Raw genomic sequence first — 23,448 nt, forward strand, 5'->3', positions numbered from 1 at the left:
ATGGATGGATGGATGGATGGATGGATGATGGATGGATAGATGGATGGGTGGATGGATGGATGGATGGATGTGTGAATGATGGATGGTTGGATGGATGATGGATGGATGTGTGAATGATGGACGGATGGATGGATGATGGATGGATGGATGGATGGATGATGGATGGATGGATGGGTGGATGGATGGATGGATGTGTGAATGATGGATGGTTGGATGGATGGATGGATGATGGATGGATGGATGTATAGATGGATGTGTGAGTGATGGACGGATGGATGGATGATGGATGTGTGAATGATGGACGGATGGATGGATGATGAATGGATGGATGGATGGATGTGTGAATGATGGATGGATGGATGTGTGAATGATGGACTGATGGATGAATGTGTGAATGAAGGACGGATGGATGGATGATGGATGGATGGATGGATGGATGGATAGATGGATTGATGATGGATGGATGGATGGATGTGTGAATGATGGATGGATGGATGGATGGATGGATGGATAATGGATGGATAGATGGGTGGATGGATGGATGGATGGATGTGTGAATGATGGATGGTTGGATGGATGATGGATGGATGTGTGAATGATGGACGGATGGATGGATGGATGTATAGATGGATGTGTGAGTGATGGACGGATGGATGGATGATGGATGTGTGAATGATGGACGGATGGATGGATGATGAATGGATGGATGGATGTGTGAATGATGGATGGATGGATGTGTGAATGATGGACTGATGGATGAATGTGTGAATGATGGACGGATGGATGGATGATGGATGGATGGATGGATGGATGGATGGATGGATGGATGTGTGAATGATGGATGGATGGATGTGTGAATGATGGATGGATGGATGGATGGATGTGTGAATGATGGATGGATGATGGATGGATGGATGATGATGGATGGATGTGTGAATGATGGATGGATGGATGGATGATGATGAATGGATGTGTGAATGATGGATGGATGATGGATGGATGGATGGATGGATGGATGGATGGATGATGGATGGATAAAATTACTAAAAGTAAAACTGAAATAAAAATAAAGTTAAAAAAAATATATTAATAAAAATGACAAACACAGAACAAAATTACAAACACAAACTAAAATGAAAACACTAACTCAAAACACAAGTAAATATTATAATAGCACTAATATTCCACCGGAATGTTGACGTTATCAGGAAAGCGCGACACATTCCATCAGTGCGACTGGCAGCTTTTTCACCCAATCATTACTCTCCCTTTTCCCCGTTGCCTTGGTAACAGTGTCCTAATTACGGCACATTAGCGGTGGAGTTTCCTGCGCCCGAGGCGCTGCTGAAAACTTCATGGCTCCGGCCACAGAGGTCAAAGTTCACTCAGCTCCACTCTGATTTACATCCGCGTCTGTACCTCTGTTTCTGACACTGACCCCCTGGCATCTTCACCCGCGTCCACGCCACCCCCGGTGCCCGAGTGAGTGAGTGTGTGTGTGTGTGTGTGCGCTCCGGCTGGGCAGGGTGTATATGAGTCCTGACACCACGGCAGGAGCTGACAGAGGCCATTAGCACTGCGCTGAGCTAGCACGTTAGCCTAGCTGCCGCCACACGCCACAGACATGAATGAGAGGAGTTTTCAAGTCATGTGAATTATTATCTTTCTTACGCCATATATGATCTGTCCCATTCGGCTTCCCTTTATGAAAAAAAGTTACAATATTTACTGCCAAAATTGCCATTTTCACTTTCAACTGCCAAAATTGCCATTTTCTTCTTAAATATTTCCAAAAAAATATTGAATAATTAGTTTTAAGCCTTTAGCTAAACCAACCAGCTAATTAAAATATTCATTTGAAGCAAAAAAGTATTTGAAATTTAATAATCTTCAAGACAAAGAGTATTTGAAAGTCATTGAATGAACAATCTGCTCATCCCATGATGCATTGGGAATGATGTATATATATATATATATATATATATATATATACACATACTAAACAATTGTCAACTAATTGAAATAAATACATTTAAATTGAGGTACTATAAATTGAATACTAAAATTACTAAAACTAAACAAAACAATTAATTAAAGCTAAATATTGAGATATTAAAAATGAAATATCTTTAAATATAATATGAAACATAAATATTAATATTTTTTTTAAAACTAATAAAAATGACAAAAGCACATAACAAAATTAAAATGAAACCTGAAATTATAAAAACATAAACAAAAGCTAATTCAAAATATTAATAAATACTATAATAGTATATAAATAATACTTTGATTCACAAAATTAGTATTTTTTTCCAATTAGGAAACTTTGCTGTAGTAACTAAACTAAACTAAACTAAACTAAACTAAACTAAACTAAACTAAACTAAACTAAACTAAACTAAACTAAAATAAAATAAACTGAACTAAACTAAACTGTATTTAAACTACATATACATTATTTTATTCTATTTTATTTTATTTCTTTCTTCTTTACACTCTTTTCAACCACATTTGCTGAAAAAAAAAATAATAATAATAATTCTCCTAATCACTAAAGCAATCAATTTAATAAGAAATCTGTACATACTATATCTGTATACACTATATGTTACACATGTATAATAATATTATTCTTATTATTCTTATTTATTTCTCATATTTATTGAAAAGCTGTGGAACTTCTTTGCACTATATACTGTATGTTGGTTTTCTCTTTCTTCTTCTTATGTCTTATCTTATTTTCTCTAAATAAAAAACTAAACTAAACTGAACTAAACTCAGAGACCTGGTGTTACCCGACGGGTGGTTTGGTTTGATCAGGGTGCGAGAGCCAATCACAGACATCATGGTCACGAAACACGCCGTCGGCCACAGGGTCGTCAGTAACAAGCAAACCTGACAGCTTAATTAGCTACACTGCTAAAGATTTATTGGTTTATCAATCAGAGCCTGAGGCTGACGCCCGGAGCAGAGAGAGAGAGAGAGAGAGAGAGAGACATAACTGTGAACTCTATGACCTGTCACACACACACACACAAAGACAAAACACAATAGCTCTGTTACACACCCTAGCGAGCTCCCTCATTGTTCACAGTCTACATAGGGAGCATCTTAACCTGAGATGAAACGCCCTACACAGGTAGCAGCTCAAAGAGAACAACACGATTCACAGTTTACTCAAATCAAGTTTGACCAGCGCTTGATATCATATCGAGCCACAATATCTGTCCCTCATGAGCACAGTTTCAGCCAGATACTGTAGTTCTTACTGTAAATCCATAATGAGTGAATATGAAGTACTTTAACAAATAATTGAAGCTTGTTTTGAAATGAGCACACACATTAAATAAAAGGGGAGAGTAACATCCTAAACTAGAGACTAAAGCTTTTCCACGTTAAGCTCTGTCTTCATTTATAATGTTCATTTAAAGCTAAACATTTTTTTGTTTTAAATACTTGCTTTTCAAGTATTTAATGATCTTTAGTAAGAAGAAAACGTATTTGAAAATCATTGTGTTCATGATTATGCTATTTACTCGATCATATGTATAAAATAAATATATTTTAAATTTAATGCAAAATATTCAAGCATATAAAACAGTGTTGTTATTGTGAACTAAAACTAGGGCCTAATAATAAATCGTTTTTTGGTCAATTAAATACAAAAAAATTAGATAAATATATAAATATAACATGAACATTTTTACATTTTAAAACTTAAATTGAAGTAGTAAAATGACTAAAAGTGAAATAAATATTAAATAAAAGATATATATATATATATATATATATATATATATATATATATATATATATATATATATATATATACCATAGTTAATATAATTTAATTTAAAAGTAATTTAGCTAGTTTTGAAATGATCACGCCCGAGGAAAAAGGAAAAAGCAACATTAGGACACTGAAGCCAGGAGCTATTTCACGCCAAACTTTCTCCTGTGTTCAGTCTCGCTGACGAACAGAGCGACAGTGTTGAGGAGGAGGAGTGTGAGAGTGAGTGTGTGTCCCGCAGTCAGTGAAACACTGCTCTCGTGTGCCGGCGGCCGGTATTGCAGTACCTGAACGAGCCCCCCCCCGGGTCATTCAGCCGGTTCTTCTGGTTTCCTGAGAGCTGAACGCTGACAGGGCTCTTGCCCATCGGGAGAGCCGCAGGCTTCCCTACAGTACCTGGGAAAAGACAAGACAACATTATCACAAAACTTACACACCTCTTTTCAACAAATCTGAATCTGTCACGTCACACTTCACACTAACACACTGTATTTAAGCTAATGAAGCCTAGAAGCATTAAGAGTTCCTGCACTGTGACAATTAAACGCATTTGATCACAAAAGTCACAAAAGTCTCATTACAGATAGATAGATAGATAGATAGAACGATAGAACGATAGAACGATTGATAGATAGATAGATAGATAGATAGATAGATAGATAGATAGATAAATAGATAGATAGATAGATAGATAGATAGATAGATAGATAGATAGATAGATAGATAGATAGATAGATAGATAGATAGATAGATAGATAGATAGATAGATAGATAGATAGATAGATAGATAGATAGATAGATAAATACTTCATTTTCTTTCAAATAAAAATAAAAATAATGAATAAATAAAAATTAATTTAAAGTACATAAAAATGTCTCTTTTATCATTCTGATTTGATGGGGTCACATGACCCGGGCGTGCTCTTGACAGGTTTTGTGAGATTCCCCCGAAGAGAGACAGAAAAACAAGGAGAGCTGCCATTTTTACTGATCCTCTGCTTTTGTCCTCCTGCATCTCGCTCTTCTTTCTCTGTCTGTCTCTCAGAGTTCCCCTACACACTCCTCACACACACACGACCGCCAGGGTGCATTTGAACGTGATGTTAAGAGGCATGTTCTTGCCCCACAGCTACAGGAGGCGCTATTTTTAGAAACTTTCTCCCTGAAAATGCTCTTCCAGGGCTAAAATATAACACAGACCAGACTGAGATGGGCAGGGGGAGAAAGACGGATCAAATCTGCATGCACACACCTGTGTGTGTGTGTGTGTGTGTGTGTGTGTGTGTTCATGTAAAGCTGATGAGTGAATAAACAAATGAAAGTCACCTGTCGCTCGCACCGTCTGTGTGATGACCACAGGCATCCGTATCTGACCGCCGGGACCCACCGATCTCTTAACACCCTACAAACACACACACACACACACACACTTCACCTTCATATCCTAACATTCTTACACTCGAGTCTTGCTCAGTTTTGTGTCTGGAACTTCAGACGTGAATCAGCAGCGTCTAGGTTTATAAGGCCTATGGTATCATATTTCTAAGGCCTCAACACAAATGATAATATTAAATTATTATTATAATAAAATGATCAACACAATCAAAACTTTGCTGTAAAACCTGTTTTTGCATCAATGACCAGTCAATCATACTTGTTTAGTAAATAAATGATCTCTTTAGTCAAAGCGTCCTCCTTCAGCTCGAGCTTCACGTGTCTTTCTGCTGTGAAATATATTTATCAAGTAAACATAACTATAACTGTTATATTGTGAGTAATATTTCAGCTGGACTGAAGCTAGAAAAATCATGTGTATCAAATATGATCATCAGGCTTTTGAGGAAGGTTTATTTGTTCATCTGACAATCATCATTGTATTGCATTGCATTATATGTTTTAAAACTACAGAGCTTTGATCATAAAACTAAGCATTATTTAATATAATATCTTACTAAGATATCATTAACAGATATAGAGAGACGACTGATATTTATATGCATTTTATGTAAGAATCTGCTGTACATTTATAAAGATCTCACTGATTTACATTACAAACATCAGAATTTCATCACTTTTTGTCCATATAAATATCAATATTTGCACCAAATTGCATATTTTTGCTCAGTTTCGGCCTCTGAGCTATTTTTTCCTCCATATTCTCACTATATCACACTATATGAGACTGATGTATTAAATACGATACTCAACAAAAACACATGCAATTTTTTTAAGATACTTTGTCTAAAGGTTCAATAAACTGTTTCATTTCAAACAATTATATTTTGTCTTTCTCTAACGGGGTTACTTTGAATTGCATTAAAAAAAACTAAGAACATGTAATAATAAAATGAAGTCTATTTAATTTCATGATGATTTTAAGACGTAGGCTCTTATTCAGAGAATTTAAAATAATTACAGGGTGTTTTTATGGAGATATCTGTGTGCATTAATAAATGGCACATCTAGGTGTGGTATAGAATACACAGGCTGATTTTTCCAAGCACAACAGAGAGAGAGAAAGAGGAAGAAAACAAGGTAGTGACAAAGTGAGAACACAGGAGCAACACTAATAGAGACGCTTCGTCCCCGCGAGTCCCTCAGTGCCGCCCTGAGCAAATCCCATCCATCCATTCCACTTTCCCTCCACCTGCATATTTCCCGGACTCGTTCCGCTGTTCCCGGACTCTGTCGCTACATTACAGCTCAGAGCCTACAGACCTCAGGGAGATCTCCTCGTGAACCTCGGAGCGGCTGCAGGACACACTGGCCAACTCACCACCACTATTATATACCATATACCATGAACGTATCCCATTTTCTCACATGAAAGAGCTTAAAATATATATTTAGATGTTTTTCGGTCTTTTGAAGCTATTTAATATGTACTACCGTTAAAAAGTTTGGGGTCAGTAAGAAGAAATGCATGCATTATATTGATTAAAAGACAGTAAAGACATTTATAATGTAACAAAACATTTCTATATATGGAGCTCCAAAGGAACATGGTGAAGGAAAATAAATATGAGATGGAAGTAAACATATGTCAATGCTTTTGCGTTTTCTTGCAAATGTTTTGCGCCAAAAGCATTGAAATATAATTTTTCATCCCATCTCACATTTTTCCATCACTATGGGGATCTATATCAAAAAAGCTGTTCTTTTGAACTTTCTATTCATCAAAGAATCCTGAAAAATTAAATATATGATGGTTTCCACAAAAATATGAAGCAGCACAACTGATAATAATCATAAATGTTTCTTGAGCATCAAATCATCACATTAGAGTGATTTCTGATTCATTCTGAAGGATCATGTGACACTGAAGACTGGAGTAATGATGCTGAAAATTCAGCTTTGATCACAGGAATACATTACACTTTACTGTATATTCACATAGAAAACAGCTGTTTTAAATTCTAATAATATTTCACTGTTTTTACTGTATTTTTGATCAAATAAATGCAGCCTTTGGTGAGCAGAAGAAAGTGTTCAAAAGCCATGAAAATCTTACCGACCCCAAACTTTTAACAGTAGTGTATATCTGTGTATTTTTGTATTGGCTTTGAAATGGTATAAAGGGAGATTATTATTATTTTTTCCATAGGAGAAAAAAAAAAAACATTTAAAAACTAAATGAACACAAAGAAGTCATTTTCTTTTATATGCACCAATATACAATGCATTACGATAAAAAGCAATACTTATCATTTCTCAATCTTTTTTTAACTCTTTGCATACAAAATTAATAAAAATGGCCTCAACAAGCTTCTGAATGAATAATAATGATATGCAAATATGGGTGATCATAAGTTTCTTTCTTCTGTTGAATGTTGGGAACCAGAGAGTTGATATAACCAGTATTTTTACTATACTATGGAAGTCAGTGGATGCTATCGACTGTTACCGGCAATCTTCAGAATATCTCCTTTAGTGTTCAGCAGAAGAAAGAAACTCATGCAGGTTTGAAACAACTTGAGGGAGACTAAATGATGACAAAATGTAAATTTTTGGGTGAACTATTCCTTTAATGAGGTCATGGCACTGATGATGATGTCCAAATGAAAAAGATTTAGGATAACACTTTATTTTACAGTGTCCTTGTTACATGTTACATGTACTTACTATAGTAATAACAGTAAATGATGCATAATTACATGCAACTAACCCTCAACCAAACCCTAATCCTACCCTAACCCTATAGTAAATACATGTAGTTAATTAATATTACTCAATACTTAAATATATAATTACACTGTAACAATAAAGTGTCACCAAATGTAGTTTAAGAGTGACTGAAGAGGGAGTTTTGCGTTGCAAACATTAGTCATCAAACTGGTTTATTCAAAAGAGCAAAATCCCTGAAATCACACATAAATCGCACAGATTTGATGTTTTTGTTTTTTTGCCCTTTATTTAACCAGATAAAACTGTCTGAGATGAAAAATCTCTTTTACAGAAGTGGCCTGGCCAAGATGAGCAGCACAACATCATCAAAAAAACACAAGATGATGTGCGTCTTCATCTGGCAGAAGATGCGTTTAGGGCGTTTGCAATGTCTCAAAACATTTCCTGTTAAATGTTAAATGTCTTTAAGATGTGTAAAGTGCATCAGATGTGTGTTGTTTTGCAGATGTATTCCTTTAACAGACGTACATGTGCTGAACGTGCTCTTATTTCCACACTATGATCTCACACAAGATACTAGTTATGGTATAGTTTCTGCTAAGGTGTATGAATGAAAAAGAGAAAAGTGAAGCATATATGTGACCCTGGATCACAGAACCAGTCTCGAGTCGCACGGGTATATCTGTGGCAATAGCCAACAATACATTGTATGGGTCAAAATTATTGATTTTTCTTTTATGCCAAAAATCATTAGGATATTAAGTAAAGATCATGTTCCATGAAGATATTTTGTAAATTTCCTATCGTAAAATTTATTTTTGTGAGTGAATGCAGCACAATTGCGAACATAAATGAAGAACTTTAAAGGAGATTTCCTCAATGTTTCGATTTTTTTGCTCCCTCAGATTCCAGATTTTCTAATAGTCGGCCAAATATTGTCCTATCCTAACAAACCATACATCAGTGGAAAGCTTATTTATTCAGCTTTCAGATTATGCATGAATCTAAATTGCATAAAATTGACCCATGTGACTGACTTTGTGGTGCATGGTCACATCTGAGCCCAGAAGAGCGAGTGAGAGGTGAGATCATACTTGAGGAAGGACAGCGGTGCTGTTGGGCTGGTGTGGACGAACACTGACACTCGTCTGGACCGGCGTCACACTGCTCTTGTTCGGCTGTAGAGGCTGAGTGAGAGAATGCTGGCTGTTCAGGAGAGACAGGCGCAACGCAGGGAGACTTTTCTGCAAACACAAAATATGAATGGCATGATTTTATTGCCTTTTTTCCTATCACATATTTCAGTAATCAATCATTCACGCGTTTTAAACAAATTAATCCTGTGAAAACGTGGAATGTCTATGAATGTACTATTGAAATTGTAATTTAAAAACTTTTGCACATTTATAATTGTGCTGCTTTGACTTAAGAAATGTTCAAATACTGAACTTCTGATATAATATTGGAAAACATCTACTTGTAGAACTTTTTTTCTTTGGAATAACCTGCACTGATGAATCATTCACAATAACAAAAGCATCTTATATGTGTAATTCCAATTCCATTTTAGAATATAAAGTAAACTTTATGTGTAAACTGTGATTATTCATTCAAAGATCATTAACCTCAGTAATCAAAGACGTCTCCCTGATGTCCCCGTGAGGACCCCGCAGGCTCCCGATGTCTATTTCTGGAGGATTTTGACGTAAGCCAGCTAGCGTAGCATGACAGCGCGGTCGCATTAGCGTGCCAGGTCGGACCGCGCAGGATATGACACGTATTACGCCTGGCTGGACCTACTGACTGCAAGGAACCAAAGCCACGTGTGTGATAACCAGTGTTGTGTGTTACTCATTACAAGTAACTTGAGTTATGTAATCAGATTACTTTTTCAAGTAACTAGCAAAGTAACACATTACTTTTAAATTTACAGAAAAATATCTGATTTATTTTTTCTAATAAGTAACGGAAGTTACTTTTTCACATTTATTGACTGACAGCTCTCTCATCCTCATGTTGAGAAAACTTTGAGTAAGTGCAGAGACACATGTTGTGTGTAAACATGATGGTCATTCTAGACTAAATGTGAGCATGCATTTACTAATCTCACTTGCACAAAAAATATTCAGTATTCCTCAAAATGAATACAATTTGTGAAATGCAAAATCAGAATAATACGCAAACCTCCAATAATTAAATATGTTAAATAAAACAAATATTTGTGTGCATTTAATCTCACTTTATTGACCAAAGTACTTGCTGCTAATCTTCGATGATTCAGTTTAACCATAAGCAAAAATGACTTTAGATTTATTGTTTTTGTTGGTAAAGTACTGTAAGTGTTAATCTTTCTTCTCCAACATCCTATTCTCCCGTGATCCAGAACGGCAGCACAGCTGAACGGTTTGCCTGAGCGGCGCCCTCTACTGTACATGTGTGAATTTGCTTTTCCTTCAGCCTTATTACTTTTATTATTATTATTTAAATTTTGGTCTGAAAAGGCCTTTACATTTGCCTTTACATTGTCAATGTTTTGAGGGTATAATGCCCTTTTCACAAGATGTAAAATAAGTCTCTGATGTCCCCAGAGTGTGTGTGTGAAGTTTTAGCTCAAAATACCCCACAGATATTTTTATATAGCATGTTAAAATCGTCACTTTTTGAGAGTGAGCAAAAACGCAGTGTTTTTGTGTCTGTTCCTTTAAATGCAAATGAGCTGCTGCTCCCGGCACAGGGGGCGGAGCTTCAACAGCTTGTGTCCTTTTACCTCACACACACATGCACTGAAAATGTCTAAAACGTTTAGCTTTTATGTTCAAACCAGATTCAGACAATGATGGAGAGACTCAAGAAGAAGTGACAACATTTCTGAATGGTTAGTTGATGAATTTATGAAGCTGATGTGTAGTTATCTTCTAGTCATTGATTAGCATATTCTGTCTTGATAATCTATAAATCGTGTTCAGGGGGCGGGGTTTATGTAAATTCTAGGGTTGGTGATGTCACTAACCCAGGAGGAATGTGTGTAGTCTCTACCAGCCGTTTGTTGTAGTCCTTAAAAAGGGATTTCTTTAAAAGCAAATATCTCCCTTTGCTTTGAACTTTGAGCGTTGTAACTTTGCAGATGTTGTTTATGATCAAACAGCAACATTATACACTAACTAAAGTTAGAAAAGTCAAATCATATTCAACCACCCCTTTAAGGGAGTAACGCCATATTGTAACGCATTACTTTTCAAAGTAAGTTTCCCCAACACGTGTGTGTTATTATCGTACCTTCAGGAAAGGGACCAGGTAAGGCTGCGGAGACGACTTGAGCTCGGACTGGAGTCGGCTGGTGAACTCCTCCGGATCGATCTTTGCATCCTGAGAGGAGCGACAGCAGATGTTCATGTGTACAGCGAAAAAACATGCAAACTACAGGAAGAGGAGATGATTAGTGCAGGATGAAAACGAGTCAAATGTCATTTTCAAATTTATTTGTATAACACATTTAAAAATAACCACAGTTGACCAGAATGATACACACAAATAAACCAAATAAAACAAAACACAGTAGAGAATGTCACAGTAGCAAAGCTCAACTCAAGGCAAGTTTATTTATATAGCACATTTCATACACTATGGCAATTCAAAGTGCTTTACATAGAAAGGAATAAAAATAATCACAAAATAAAAGCAAGGAAAATTAAAACAGTTCATCAAAATGCTTTACATAGAAAGGAATTAAAATATCACGCTATGGCAATTCAAAGTGATTTGCATAGAAAATAAGCACAAAATAAAAGCAAGGGAAATTAAAACAGCTATAAAAGGAATTAAAAGAGATAAATTACACAGTTATAAAATAAATTAAAGTAAAATGAATCATTTTGAGTTGATAGCTAAGGAACACAGGTGGGTCTTAAGCGACGACTTAAAGATGTCAGCAGTCCGAGCTGCTCTTATATGAACCGGAAGACTATTCCAGAGATTAGGACCAGCCACTGAGAAGGCCCGCTCACCTTTATGTGTTAACCTGGATCTCAGAACTGGATTTTCTAAGCAGGGATTATATTGGGGATGCAAAAATGAGGCCTGAAGCAAAATGTTTCTGAAGCCGAGCCGGCACACGTACCAGTAAATCCTGCACCAGCGCCTTCACGTTTCGAGACGTCTCCGGGGAAGGGGAATTATGGGATGCCAACTTGATCAGCGTCGCCAAGAAGTTCTTGCACTTCTTCACGTTCTCCTGCATCTCCTGTCGAGCAGAGAGAGACTTTTAAAGACATGTCGGATCGTGCGCTTTGAGCCTCATAATGACACATCGCAGGCCGAGCTGAGAAGCGTGTGTTGATTTGGACGGATGCTCGTGTTAGTAAACAGTTTATCCGGTTCTGACTCACACACACGCGCTCTCTGTTGTGCTTTTGTTGTCATAATCAGCGATCGGCGCTCACGGGGAAATAAAGTATTTTAATGAAATCCTCTAAATTCCATTTAAATGCTACAAAACTGTCAATCGTTTGAGGTTAGAGAATGTGTCAATCAAAAGTCTTTTTAAGGCGGGTGCGCTGATCATCTTCCTGAGGTCGACACTGAACTCAAATAAAACATGAATGGGTGAATCCCATTAAAACATTTCCAGGTCACAAATTCAAAAGGAAAAAAGGGGTTTATTTTCAGGAGTGACACTGTGACTTCATGACAATTGAAGGATCCGGATGTTTTAATTTAGTTTTTTTTTTTCTTTTTTCTGGTAATTCCCATTATTCTTGATTGAATTAACATGTGATATAAATGACTGTCATCTTAAATTAAAGGCAATACAACAAACACTATCATTATGTATCAATGTTTTAGCATTTAAAGCTGCTCTAAGCGATGTTGGGTGACGTCACTTCTTGTTGGCGTTCGAAGTATAGGCCTATGTCACGAAAAAATTGAAGACCGGAAGTACGTCTTTTAGTAGACAGTGAGTCCGATAGATAGAACATAGTAGAGAATTATTATTCGGGGGAAAATATGGCTGGGTGGCTGTCATAGGCTACCAATGCCCAAACATGTTGCTATATGGTGTGAAAATGTTTCCCTCTCCTACTGCAGAGTCAGATTTAGTTAATATGGAAGTGGCAGTTAGGGCGAACTGCTACTGTTGTATGAGGAAAAACGAGGAGCCTCAAACCCTGCAGGGTAAAGTGCTAGGATGCCCAGGCCTGAGTCTGAAATCATGCTCTATCCATGCAAAACAACATGCTTAACTCGCTTTTCGTAGTCTTTTGGTGCATCAATGGAACTGTTACACTTAAAAGCTGAGGTATGGCTGTCTACGTCCTGATGCAGAGCAACCCAGTACACTGCAACAACAGCTGCGGGTGTAGCCTGCCATTGATGTTATAGCTCTAGCCGTTCGCCAGTAAGGTAAACGTTTCTATGGTAACAGCGAGTTGGACCAATCAGCAGACGTCGCTGCTACGCTTAGGATTGTGGGTAGTGTAGTTTCTTTTATAAGATCGCGGATAAAACATGTTTTTCTTAAAAAAAGGTTGATTTCATACGAACTTATAGCTTCTACAGGAGCAAAAACCTTCGTTTCACAACCTCATAGCTCGTGGTCAGTCTACCTTGCATGGTTTAGACATTATGGCTGATAATCTAAATCCTTATCGAGAAATACTGTTGACCGGAAGTTCTGAATCCCTACTCTGCGTTCCGGAAGCAGGAAGTGTGACATAGGCCTATTGTCAAACAAAACGGAGGCTAGCTTTTTTTACAGTGTGTTCTGGGGACGGGCAGCGAGCGGATAGTGAGGAGATGTTTGCTGGATGTGACAAGAAATGTTTTGGCCTAAAAAACGTGTGACATCGCTTAGAGCACCTTTAAATAATGTATCATTATTTTTGTCACATTATGAACAAATTATAAAATAATTAAAATGCTTTTTTTTGTAGTAATGAGAATTTTGGAAGGAAATGCCAAGAATTGAAAATAATAAAAAAATGGCACCATGCAAGACATATTAAAAAGTTTAATTTTCTTAATGCAAAAGCTAATTTCTTATATTCCTTTTGATTTTGGGGTTAAATATTAACCCATACAGATTCACCTGGATATACTGTTTAAAAGTTTGGGGCCAACATAATAAAAAAAAGAAAGAAATGAACACTTTTATTTATCAAGGATGCATTAAATTGATCAAAAGTGACAGTAAAGACATTAATAATGTTACAAAAGCTTTAAATTTCAAATAAATGCTGTTCTTTTCAGCATTCTACCAATCAAAGAATCATGAAAAATAAAATGTATAATAGTTTCCACACAAATATGAAGCAGCACAACTGTTTTCAACACTGATAATAATCATAAATGTTTCTTGAGCATCAAATCATCATATTAGAGTGATTTCTGAATGATCATGTGACACTGAAGACTGGAGTAATGATGCTGAAAATTCAGCTTTGATCACAGGAATACATTACACTTTACTGTATATTCACATAGAAAACAGCTATATTAAATTGTAATAATATATCACTATTTTTCTGAAAATCTTACCAACCCCAAACTTTTAAACAGTAGTGTGTGTGTGTGTGTGTGTGTGTGTGTGTGTGTGTGTGTGTGTGAACATGCATCTCTGTGTGTTTGCGTGCAGATGTTGTCTATAGGCGGACTCTGCCAAATGTGTGTCTGTCTATGCGTGAACATCCAGATGTGTTACCCTGGTGTCTGCTGGCAGCTGTGTGTCAGTGTGTGTGTGTGTGTGTGTGTGTGTGTGTGGTTTGCATGGCGCTTAACCAAGTCCTGACAGTCAACCAGGGACGCTTGAGGGGTCCAACAGTCACTCAGTGGAGCTGAGGAAAGGAATAGATAAAGAGAGAGAGAAACTTTGATACGGGAGGGCACACAGACCTGGGAGACGACCGGGGCTCCGGGGGCCGGGGCGACTGCGCTCTGAGGGGCCAGTGGCATCTGAGTGAGGGACCCCTGGGGGCCCGGGGCCGGCTGGACCTGCTGGGGAGCTGTCACTGCCACGCCGGCTGCCACAGGGCCCTTCTAGAGGAGGAAGAAGCAGAGACACAGAGATAAACACAAGCTGACGTCTGCCTGCCAGCAAGGCCACAGAGAACAGGAGAGACGGCCACAGCGCGCACTGTCACATCGCGTGTCCCGAGAGAGCGCAGGACGACAGGAGCGAGGAGAGAGAGAGAGACAGATGGAGGAGGAGGAGGAGAACAACTCGGGTCACGTGATCCGCTGCACCTGACGACTCAAAGTTCTTTGTCTTTACACTCTTAAAAATAAAGGCTCTAAATTGTGACCCTGGACCACAAAACCAGTCACAAGGGTCAATTTTTTTAAGTGAGATTTATAGATAATCTGAAGGCATTGACGTGTGGTTTGTTAGGATAGGACAATATTTGAAAATCTGGAAAATTCTTAATTTTTTTATGTATTATTTTCTTAATCTTAAAAATAAAGGTTCTAAATTGACATCTATGATTTTGTTAAGAACTTTAACAGCCATGGAACCTTTCAATTGCTCTTTAGAGCTTTAATGTTCTTCACAACTAAGTAAAAATTATTATTTTAAGATCTGATCCCTGGAAGGTTCTTTGGGGATATGAAAATGGTTCTTCTATGCCTTTTTTTAAAGAGTGTATGAAAAGAAATAAGCACAGGAGTAGATTTAATGCTTCTCATTTTCAAACGTTTTTATTTATAGACACTGTAGCAGTGGCAATATATTTAATTAATAAAATAATATAAATATCTGAATGTTCTTCAGACTTTACTCTTTTTATTTTCACTTAATTTACATGATATTTTCATTCATGATTATGTTTGTTTTGTCATGTTTTTTAAATGATTTTTTACTGAAATAGCCATTTCTACCCAATAAAATATTTGGAAAAATGTACATTGGTTATAAAATGCTTTTAAAAATATTAATAAATTTGTATGAATTTTCAGGTTTAAAAATCACACTTTTAAAATTCTCTCATATTTTTACGCTTTATAAAAGTCACTTAAAATAAAGTGACAGTGACAGGGAACCAATAAAAATAAAAAATATGATGTCAGCTTGCATGTTGAATTTAGGCATTTCCAGCTGTTTTAAAAGCTTGTCTTATTTTAAATAATTTTAAGTCATACCCTAGGATGTTTGCTGAGGCCCCCTATTGAGAGCCACCATAAAAATATTATCTTCTAAATTTGTGACAATATTCGGTAACACTTTATTTTATAGTGTCCTTGTTACAAATGCTACATGTACTTACCATAGTAATAACAGTAAATGATGCATAATTACATGCAACTAACCCTCAACCAAACCCTAATCCTATAGTAAGTACATGTAGTTAATTAATATTACTCAGTGCTTAAATATATAATTACACTGTAACAATGACACATTAAAATAAAGTGTATATCATGCCTCATGTTTCTTATTGATTCAAATTTTCAATTAAAACAGAATTTTGTAATGCATCCGATTTATAAAAACTCTAAAAAATCTGGTCAGATACAGCTGGCATTTCTACCATCATAATGCTGAAATAAAAATAGAGAGAGAGAGAGAGAGAGAGAGAGAGAGAGAGAGAGAGAGAGAGAGAGAGAGAGAGAGAGAGAGAGAGAGAGAGAGAGAGAGAGAGAGAGAGAGAGGACAGGACTGGTGCTCACAGCGGGGCCGGTTGCGGTGCTGGTCTGGGCCGGTGAACTGGACTGGACCAGTTTAGTTTGAGCCGCGGGAGCGGGACGAATCGCCTGAGTGCTAACAGGAGACTGCAGGGAGGAGAGGAGCGAGAGAAGGAGGACATGAAGAAAGGAGGGGGAAAGAGAAAGAGGATGAGAGCAGCTTTACAGAGGAAAATACAAATGATCAGATTTGAAAAACAGAGCATAGTGGGTGAGTAACTTCACGACACTAGAGATCTGACAGAGTTTTGTTTAGTTCTGAGTGACTAGCAAGACTCAAACACATTTTAAAATGTAAATCATGACAACTCTCAGAATAATTTTAGAATGTTATTGAATATGCCAATGTTAATGTATTTGGTCACTACACTGCTGCTGCTGAGTAAGTATGGACTTGTAACTGCTAACAGAGACACACACACACACACACACACACACGCACGCACACACACACACACACACACACACACACACACACACACACACACGCACTGCTGTGAACATGTAAGATTTGCTGCTGCATGAATCCTGTGTCAGATCTAGGCAGGAGGAGCTGGGGAGGAGGAGGGGTTCAGAGGAACTGCTGGACTAGCTTACAGCGAACTATCAACCAGACTATTTAAATGTTGAGTAAGCAATCTCATTGGCTGCAGGATCAGCAGAGCCAATCAGCTTGTGCCATGCAGTGATGATGTGATTGCTTGTAGATTGCATGTAAAGGACCATCAGCCTGCGCCTTCTAGAGTTTCATGACTGAACTATATATTTCTTCGACAGAATTTATGGCATAATGTTGATTATCACCGTTTTTCCCCCTGAAAAATCATGTTTGCAATAATGAACTTAGAGTGGACGTCTATGGGGTCACTGGTCAGACGTCTATGGGGTCACTGGTCAGACATTCTGGAGAATTTATTTTCAGAATCAGGAATTTTTGTCCACCCTGGTCCAAAAATGAACCAATCTGCCTGTAAACCTTCAATCCTTTAAACTATATAAAGCAGGGCTACGATGAGAGGGACTGATACAGAGAGGAGAGGAGCCACAGTTTAACAGCTCTGAGGATTCGAGGGCAGATGCTCGTCTCTGAGCTCCTACAGAGAGAGACACGGAAGAGCTCGCGGCCGCGCGCGAACACACACACGCGCGCGCGCGCACACTGACAGCGACGCCATCAGAACGAGTCTCTCGCTTCTCGCTGAGAGTCGAGTTGGCCTGTAAAGCTCAGGCAGTTGGAGGATGAATGATTAAACGCTTTCGGAGGAAAGAGGAACGTCTTCCGCTCGCAGGAGCGCGGGATGACTGACAGCAGGATGAAGGAGAGACGCCGGGGAATATAAACCCTCACCTCAGACACACACACACTGACTGACTGTCCTGACAGAGTTTAACAGGGAAAAACATTACCGCAGTAAATGTGATATTTTGCTAAATTACTAAAAGTAAAACTGCAGTAACATGTAGGCCTTAGTCAGTACTGCTACTAAAGATTGAATTAATAATAACTGTAACTATGATATTTTGGCTGAAACTATGATTACTGTAGAAAACTTTACCTACTGTATGTAGAGTGAAAACTAACACTAGATTATTAAAGTTTGTCATCAAACTTGACAAAGCCAGGTCTGAAAGTTTTAAATAACTTTGAAAAGAGCTTGAAATCTGAAGTTTTGCTCAGAGAAAGTAAAAATAAACTTGTATGTTGCTACCATGATTTAACACATTGTTAGCATGATTGGCATTTTACTATCATGTTGTTACCATGATAGCATGTTTGCCAACATGTTATAATATGTTGCTTGCATGTTTTAATATGTTGCTAGCATTGGTAACATTTTTAACAAGTTGTTAACTAATGTTAGATTAAAATGTTGATATCATGTTTTAACATGTTGATAACATGATTCAATACATTGTTAGGATGATTAGCATGTTGTAAACATGTTGTTAGCATGTTTTTAACATTTCGCTAGCATGTTGTTACCATGATAGGAATGCATGCCAACATGTTTTAACAAGTTGGTAACATGTTTTAAAAATGCTACTATCACTGTTAGCATTTTTTTAACATGTTGTTAGCTTGATTAGCATGTTGTTAACATGTTCCTAGCATGTTGTTAACATGTTCCTAGCATGATTAGCATGTTGCTAGAATATTTCTAACATGATTAACATGTTTCTAACATATTTCTAACATGATTAACATGTTGCTAGCCTGTTTTAACATGAGTCTTGATGGGACATTTCATAGTTTTGATCGTCCATTTAACAAATAAGCTTAAAGTCCCCCTGTGGTGTAAATCCAGCTTTTAATGTTGTTTATGTGTCTATGTGGTGTTTTTAATATGCTTTAAGACAAACCATGTGTAAATTCATAAGTCGACAGCATTGCTGAGTATTTCCTTCTTAAAACTGCAGTGAAACAAAGACAGTCTCAAAAACACGCTTTGAAATCGCTGGTGTTTCTGACGTCACAAACTACCTTGTAACCAATCAGATCAACGTGTGATCGTCAACCAGTGGATCTCTGAGCTGAGTGAGTGGAGGCGGGGCTCATTTGCATATTCATAGAACTGTATATACTAAACGAGGCAAGGGTGTCGAGTTACATTCAAGATATTTTAAGGCATGAAGACATTTTTTCAAGGAAAAAAAAAACGTTTAAATGAGTTAAGGCTACAGGGGAACTTATAATCTTAAATTGTAGATCAGTATGTTGGATTTAATTTTATGAGCAATTTTATTTTAATGGTTGGCTTTGAAGAAAAATCCTCTAATTTTCTCTGCGTTTCTCCTCTTATCTGTCTTGTTTCTAATAAACTTTTATTTTGTACCGGCTCTGTGACAAACTACTTATGTTCCTCTACTATTGTAAATCACTTTGGACAAAGGCGTCTGCTAAATGCTCAAATGTTAATGTGATGTAAACTAATGTGATGCTAGATATCAGAAATGTAATGTTTTTTAAAAGCTTCTGAATGGCCTGATTTATTATTAAACTTTAACATTAAACGTCGAGCCACTCGTAAATCCGAGCGTCTGGCGCCATCTGGTGGCCATGAGTGAACATTACACTGACAAACATTTTATTATTATTATTAGCCATTATTATAGGCATTGCCTATTTGTAAAATATTGCAATATAAAAAAAGGCAAATAGAATGGCTGCCTCCTTCTTGTGGTCGTATACTGTAAATATATATATGTACTTATATATATATTAAATTCCATATAAAGTAATTATAACATTCAATAATCATATTAGAACTAGCTATTATAGAAGCAAAAATACTATTCAAATTCAGTTTTGTTAGTGTAAACTGGCATCGAACCCAGAGGAAAAACTTTACTGGCTGGAATATTCTGAACATGGATATTAATATGTGAACAGAAAAACAGAGAGTAGCTAACTGGATTTTCTTGTGGACTTATTCATGTTTGACACAAATAATCAAAACAAATAACTTAGTGTTTAATTTACACAACACTAAAGAAAGAGGATTATTAAAAGAGCATAGAATAAAATCATTTGAAAAGCTTGATTAATTTACAGTAAGGCGGATCTCAGGGTGCGATAACTAAAGCGCGCCACTAGATGTCAGGAGTGCATGTGTCCATCATCACTACTGGCGATCAGGAGTCACTCTGGGTTTATCACTGAACTGAAAAACAAACCGACACAATGTTTAACGCAAAGAAGTTTTAGTTTACAGATGATCAGTGTGAAAATAATTTTTGCATAGGCTACTCATATTTTAGATTTGGTGCAAATTTGCACAAGAAAATAGTGAAAGTTGAGTTTCTGAATTGGTAAAACCTCTTTCATATTTTCGAAAGATGTGAAGCAACTCTCCAGTAGGATGAGGACACGTTTTATTAATATTGTTTATAAACAGAAATGATACTGGATTTAACATTAATGCATGAAGTATCATGATCAGTGTTTCTCCTGGACTTTTACAGGCCAAACAACGTGTTTTCTGCTTATATTAAACCAAATAATACAAGTGTCTAGTGTGCAAGAGTGCTCTGTATCTGTGGACAGGTTATTAATTATTAATTCATAAATTTACCTGCTATTTCATCTTTCCTGGGACCCTGAAGAAGCATCATGGAGCGATCACAGTTGATCTGATTTGTGTCTTTATTTTGACAAGAATGAAACATTTAGACAGCTCATATCGCACTGAGCTAAAGAGATCGTGTGTGTTACTGCACAGATTATTCGATTATGGTTACTACTAGTAAAATCATAATCAGTTCAGATGTGACCCCTTGGTGACCCCTGGTGGGGGTCGTGACCCGCTCCTCACTACAGGATCATCATGATGTTCTCCTTCACCACAGATACATTCGTAAATAATAATAAAAAGAGAGTTATGTATAATGAATGATGTTGATTCTCATTCTGAGGGAATATAACAGGAAAAGCATGTTCAATCTCTCAGCATATTCAGTCATATCAGTGACATTTTGCTGTATTAAGTAAGTAATAAAGTAAGTATTAGTATTAAGTATAATAATTATTAAATTTAAAAAGGATGTCTGAACGCAGGGCCGTCGTTAGGTGAAAGGTGTAAATCCAGCAGTTATACTATAGGCCCCTGTTGTATGAATAATTATAATATTTATATTAGTTGTATGCCTGAGATTTAAATGAAAACCACAAAAACATGCAATTTGGTTAAATTTTTTTTCCAAATATCTGCTTCTCTTACCTCCCTATAAATGGTTTAGTCCGATCTAAAGTATTTATTAATTATTTAGTCAATGACAAACATCAGATGGACTATGGCAAGCCATTTTAGCTTAAATTGTACCCAGCGTTACTCGTCGTAATTGCATTTTTACTAGTAAGAATTACAATTAGAGAGCTCTACAAATTAATTCTTACTAGTAGCAATTACAATTACAGAGCTCTCTAATTAGAGAGCTCTACAAATTAATTTTTACTAGTCATGTCTCCATTGACTTCCATTCATTTTTAATTACGGAGCTCTACAATTGAATTGTTACTAGTAAGAATTACAATTAGAGAGCTCTAAAGTTCAATTATTACTAGTACACTGTAAAAAATGATTTTTTGGTGAAGTAAATACTACTGAAAAAAACAATGTAATTTACATGAAAAAGTTAGTTCAGGCAAGAATAAAAAAAAACTAAGTAAATTCCATATCAGTACTTAATTCAAGCGAGTAGAAATGAAAGCGTAAGTATCAACTCAATAAAATTAAGTAAAAATTACTCAACTTTTCTGATACTGGGGTTCCCATCATGCACTGGACCTTGAATAATTATGAGGTTAATTTTTCACTGTTTTCCAGCTGTATTCAAACTGTTTTATCATTGCTTTTGTTGTCAGGATTAGTAACTTGCCATTCTGTGACATTTAGAGTAAATTTTCTGCTCAAAATGACACTTTTTGGTCTTTGCATTCACATAATGCTAGACATCTGACATGCTGTAGTATAAATTACTTACATAATCTTAGGAAAAGCACTTCAATATTATTGTTAGAGTGAAATGTAATGCAAAGGAAATTTCAACTAAATGGATATTAATCAACCCTTTACTAGCCAAGTAAAATTAAATTTTTTCTGTGTTACTTTCACTTAACTAGGTTAAGTAAAGTTTACTTAATTCCATATTCCAAGTAAATTTAACTTAAAGATTTCTAATTAAAGCTACTGATAAATATGTTTAGGTTTTTACTTGGCAAATCTTTGTAAGTTTACTAGAATTTTCTGAGTGGAAAAAGTTAGCCTAGCTTTTTTCAAGTAAATCCTACTCCAAATTGTTTTCAGTGTAACAATTACAATTACAGAGCTCTCTTATTTAATTTTTACTAGTAAAAAAACGAATTAAAGATATGTATAATTGCAGAACTCTGTAATTGAATTAGAGAGCTCTGTAATTGTAATTGCTACTAGTAAGAATTGAATTGTATAGCTCTCTAATTTAATTCTTACTAGTAAAAATGCAATTACGACGAGTAACGCTGGGTACAATTTAAGCTAAAACGGCTTGCCATAGCAGGAGACTGACTGACTGAAACATGTCGGGGAAAAGAAAACATAAATCAGGGAACCAGAAACGCCATGAACAGAAGGAGAGGGAGGCCAGGGTATTTCTTGTATCCCAGTCGATCAAGACAGGTTGTATTGTTATTTCGTATTGTATTGTATTGAATAAGAAAACTACGGTCTCCAGTCTTCCGGTCCTGTCACTCTTCATTATCGGTGCGCACCGCAGTCGACCGAATGATTACGTGTTCACAATCCCTGTCTTTTACACTACTGTAAATAGAGTTATGATGCATTGCATTATGCACCGGACCTGCCGGCTGATGATGTATTTATTACATCAAGAAAACACCAATACAACACACTGCACTTGAAAGAATAAATTATAGCGTTTTTAATAATATTACCAGTTCCATATTATCTTTATTAAAAAAAATATATATATTTTATTTTTTAAATTTGATTGCATTCTTGTCAATTTCTAAATGTTTAATTTTTTTTTTATAACCTACCTTTATTTAACCAGGGAAGAAAATCACACTGAGATAGATATCTCATTTACAAGTGAGCCCTGGCCAAGGCAGCCGCACACAGTAAACATAATAAAAACAGACCAAGTAAAATTTATTATGAATGAATGAATTGATTTATGAATTATAACATACTAATGGGGAAAACATTATTTTGCTGTTACTTTTTTAGAATTGGTTTTATTATTATTTAATATTTTCTTGCTTTTTGTTATTTTTTATTCGTTTTATTTAGTTAGTTAATTATGATATTGGTGGAGGGTGGGGGGGGCCCACATCAATATTTTTGAACTGTCTGAAC

At 36.4% G+C, this 23,448-nt stretch overlaps 1 protein-coding gene across 2 annotated transcripts in view; it reads right to left on the bottom strand.

Moving 5' to 3' along the window:
- The window catches only part of LOC308695051 (transcription initiation factor TFIID subunit 4), a 66,598-nt gene that overhangs the window by 35,154 nt on the left and 7,996 nt on the right, over window positions 1-23,448 (bottom strand). The window contains exons 3-9 of one of the 2 annotated variants that reach the window (XM_081372973.1): window positions 16,580-16,681; window positions 14,807-14,950; window positions 12,036-12,158; window positions 11,195-11,284; window positions 9,013-9,162; window positions 5,120-5,195; window positions 4,081-4,189 (exon numbers count right to left, since the gene is read on the bottom strand). In XM_081372973.1, the coding sequence (XP_081229099.1) occupies window positions 4,081-4,189; window positions 5,120-5,195; window positions 9,013-9,162; window positions 11,195-11,284; window positions 12,036-12,158; window positions 14,807-14,950; window positions 16,580-16,681 (794 nt within the window). The remainder of the gene's footprint in view (window positions 1-4,080; window positions 4,190-5,119; window positions 5,196-9,012; window positions 9,163-11,194; window positions 11,285-12,035; window positions 12,159-14,806; window positions 14,951-16,579; window positions 16,682-23,448) is intronic. The other variant, XM_081372974.1, reaches the window with a different exon arrangement.

The sequence above is a fragment of the Scardinius erythrophthalmus genome, assembly GCF_964197995.2.
Source record: "Scardinius erythrophthalmus genome assembly, chromosome: 8".
NCBI classification, from domain to species: domain Eukaryota; kingdom Metazoa; phylum Chordata; class Actinopteri; order Cypriniformes; family Leuciscidae; genus Scardinius; species Scardinius erythrophthalmus.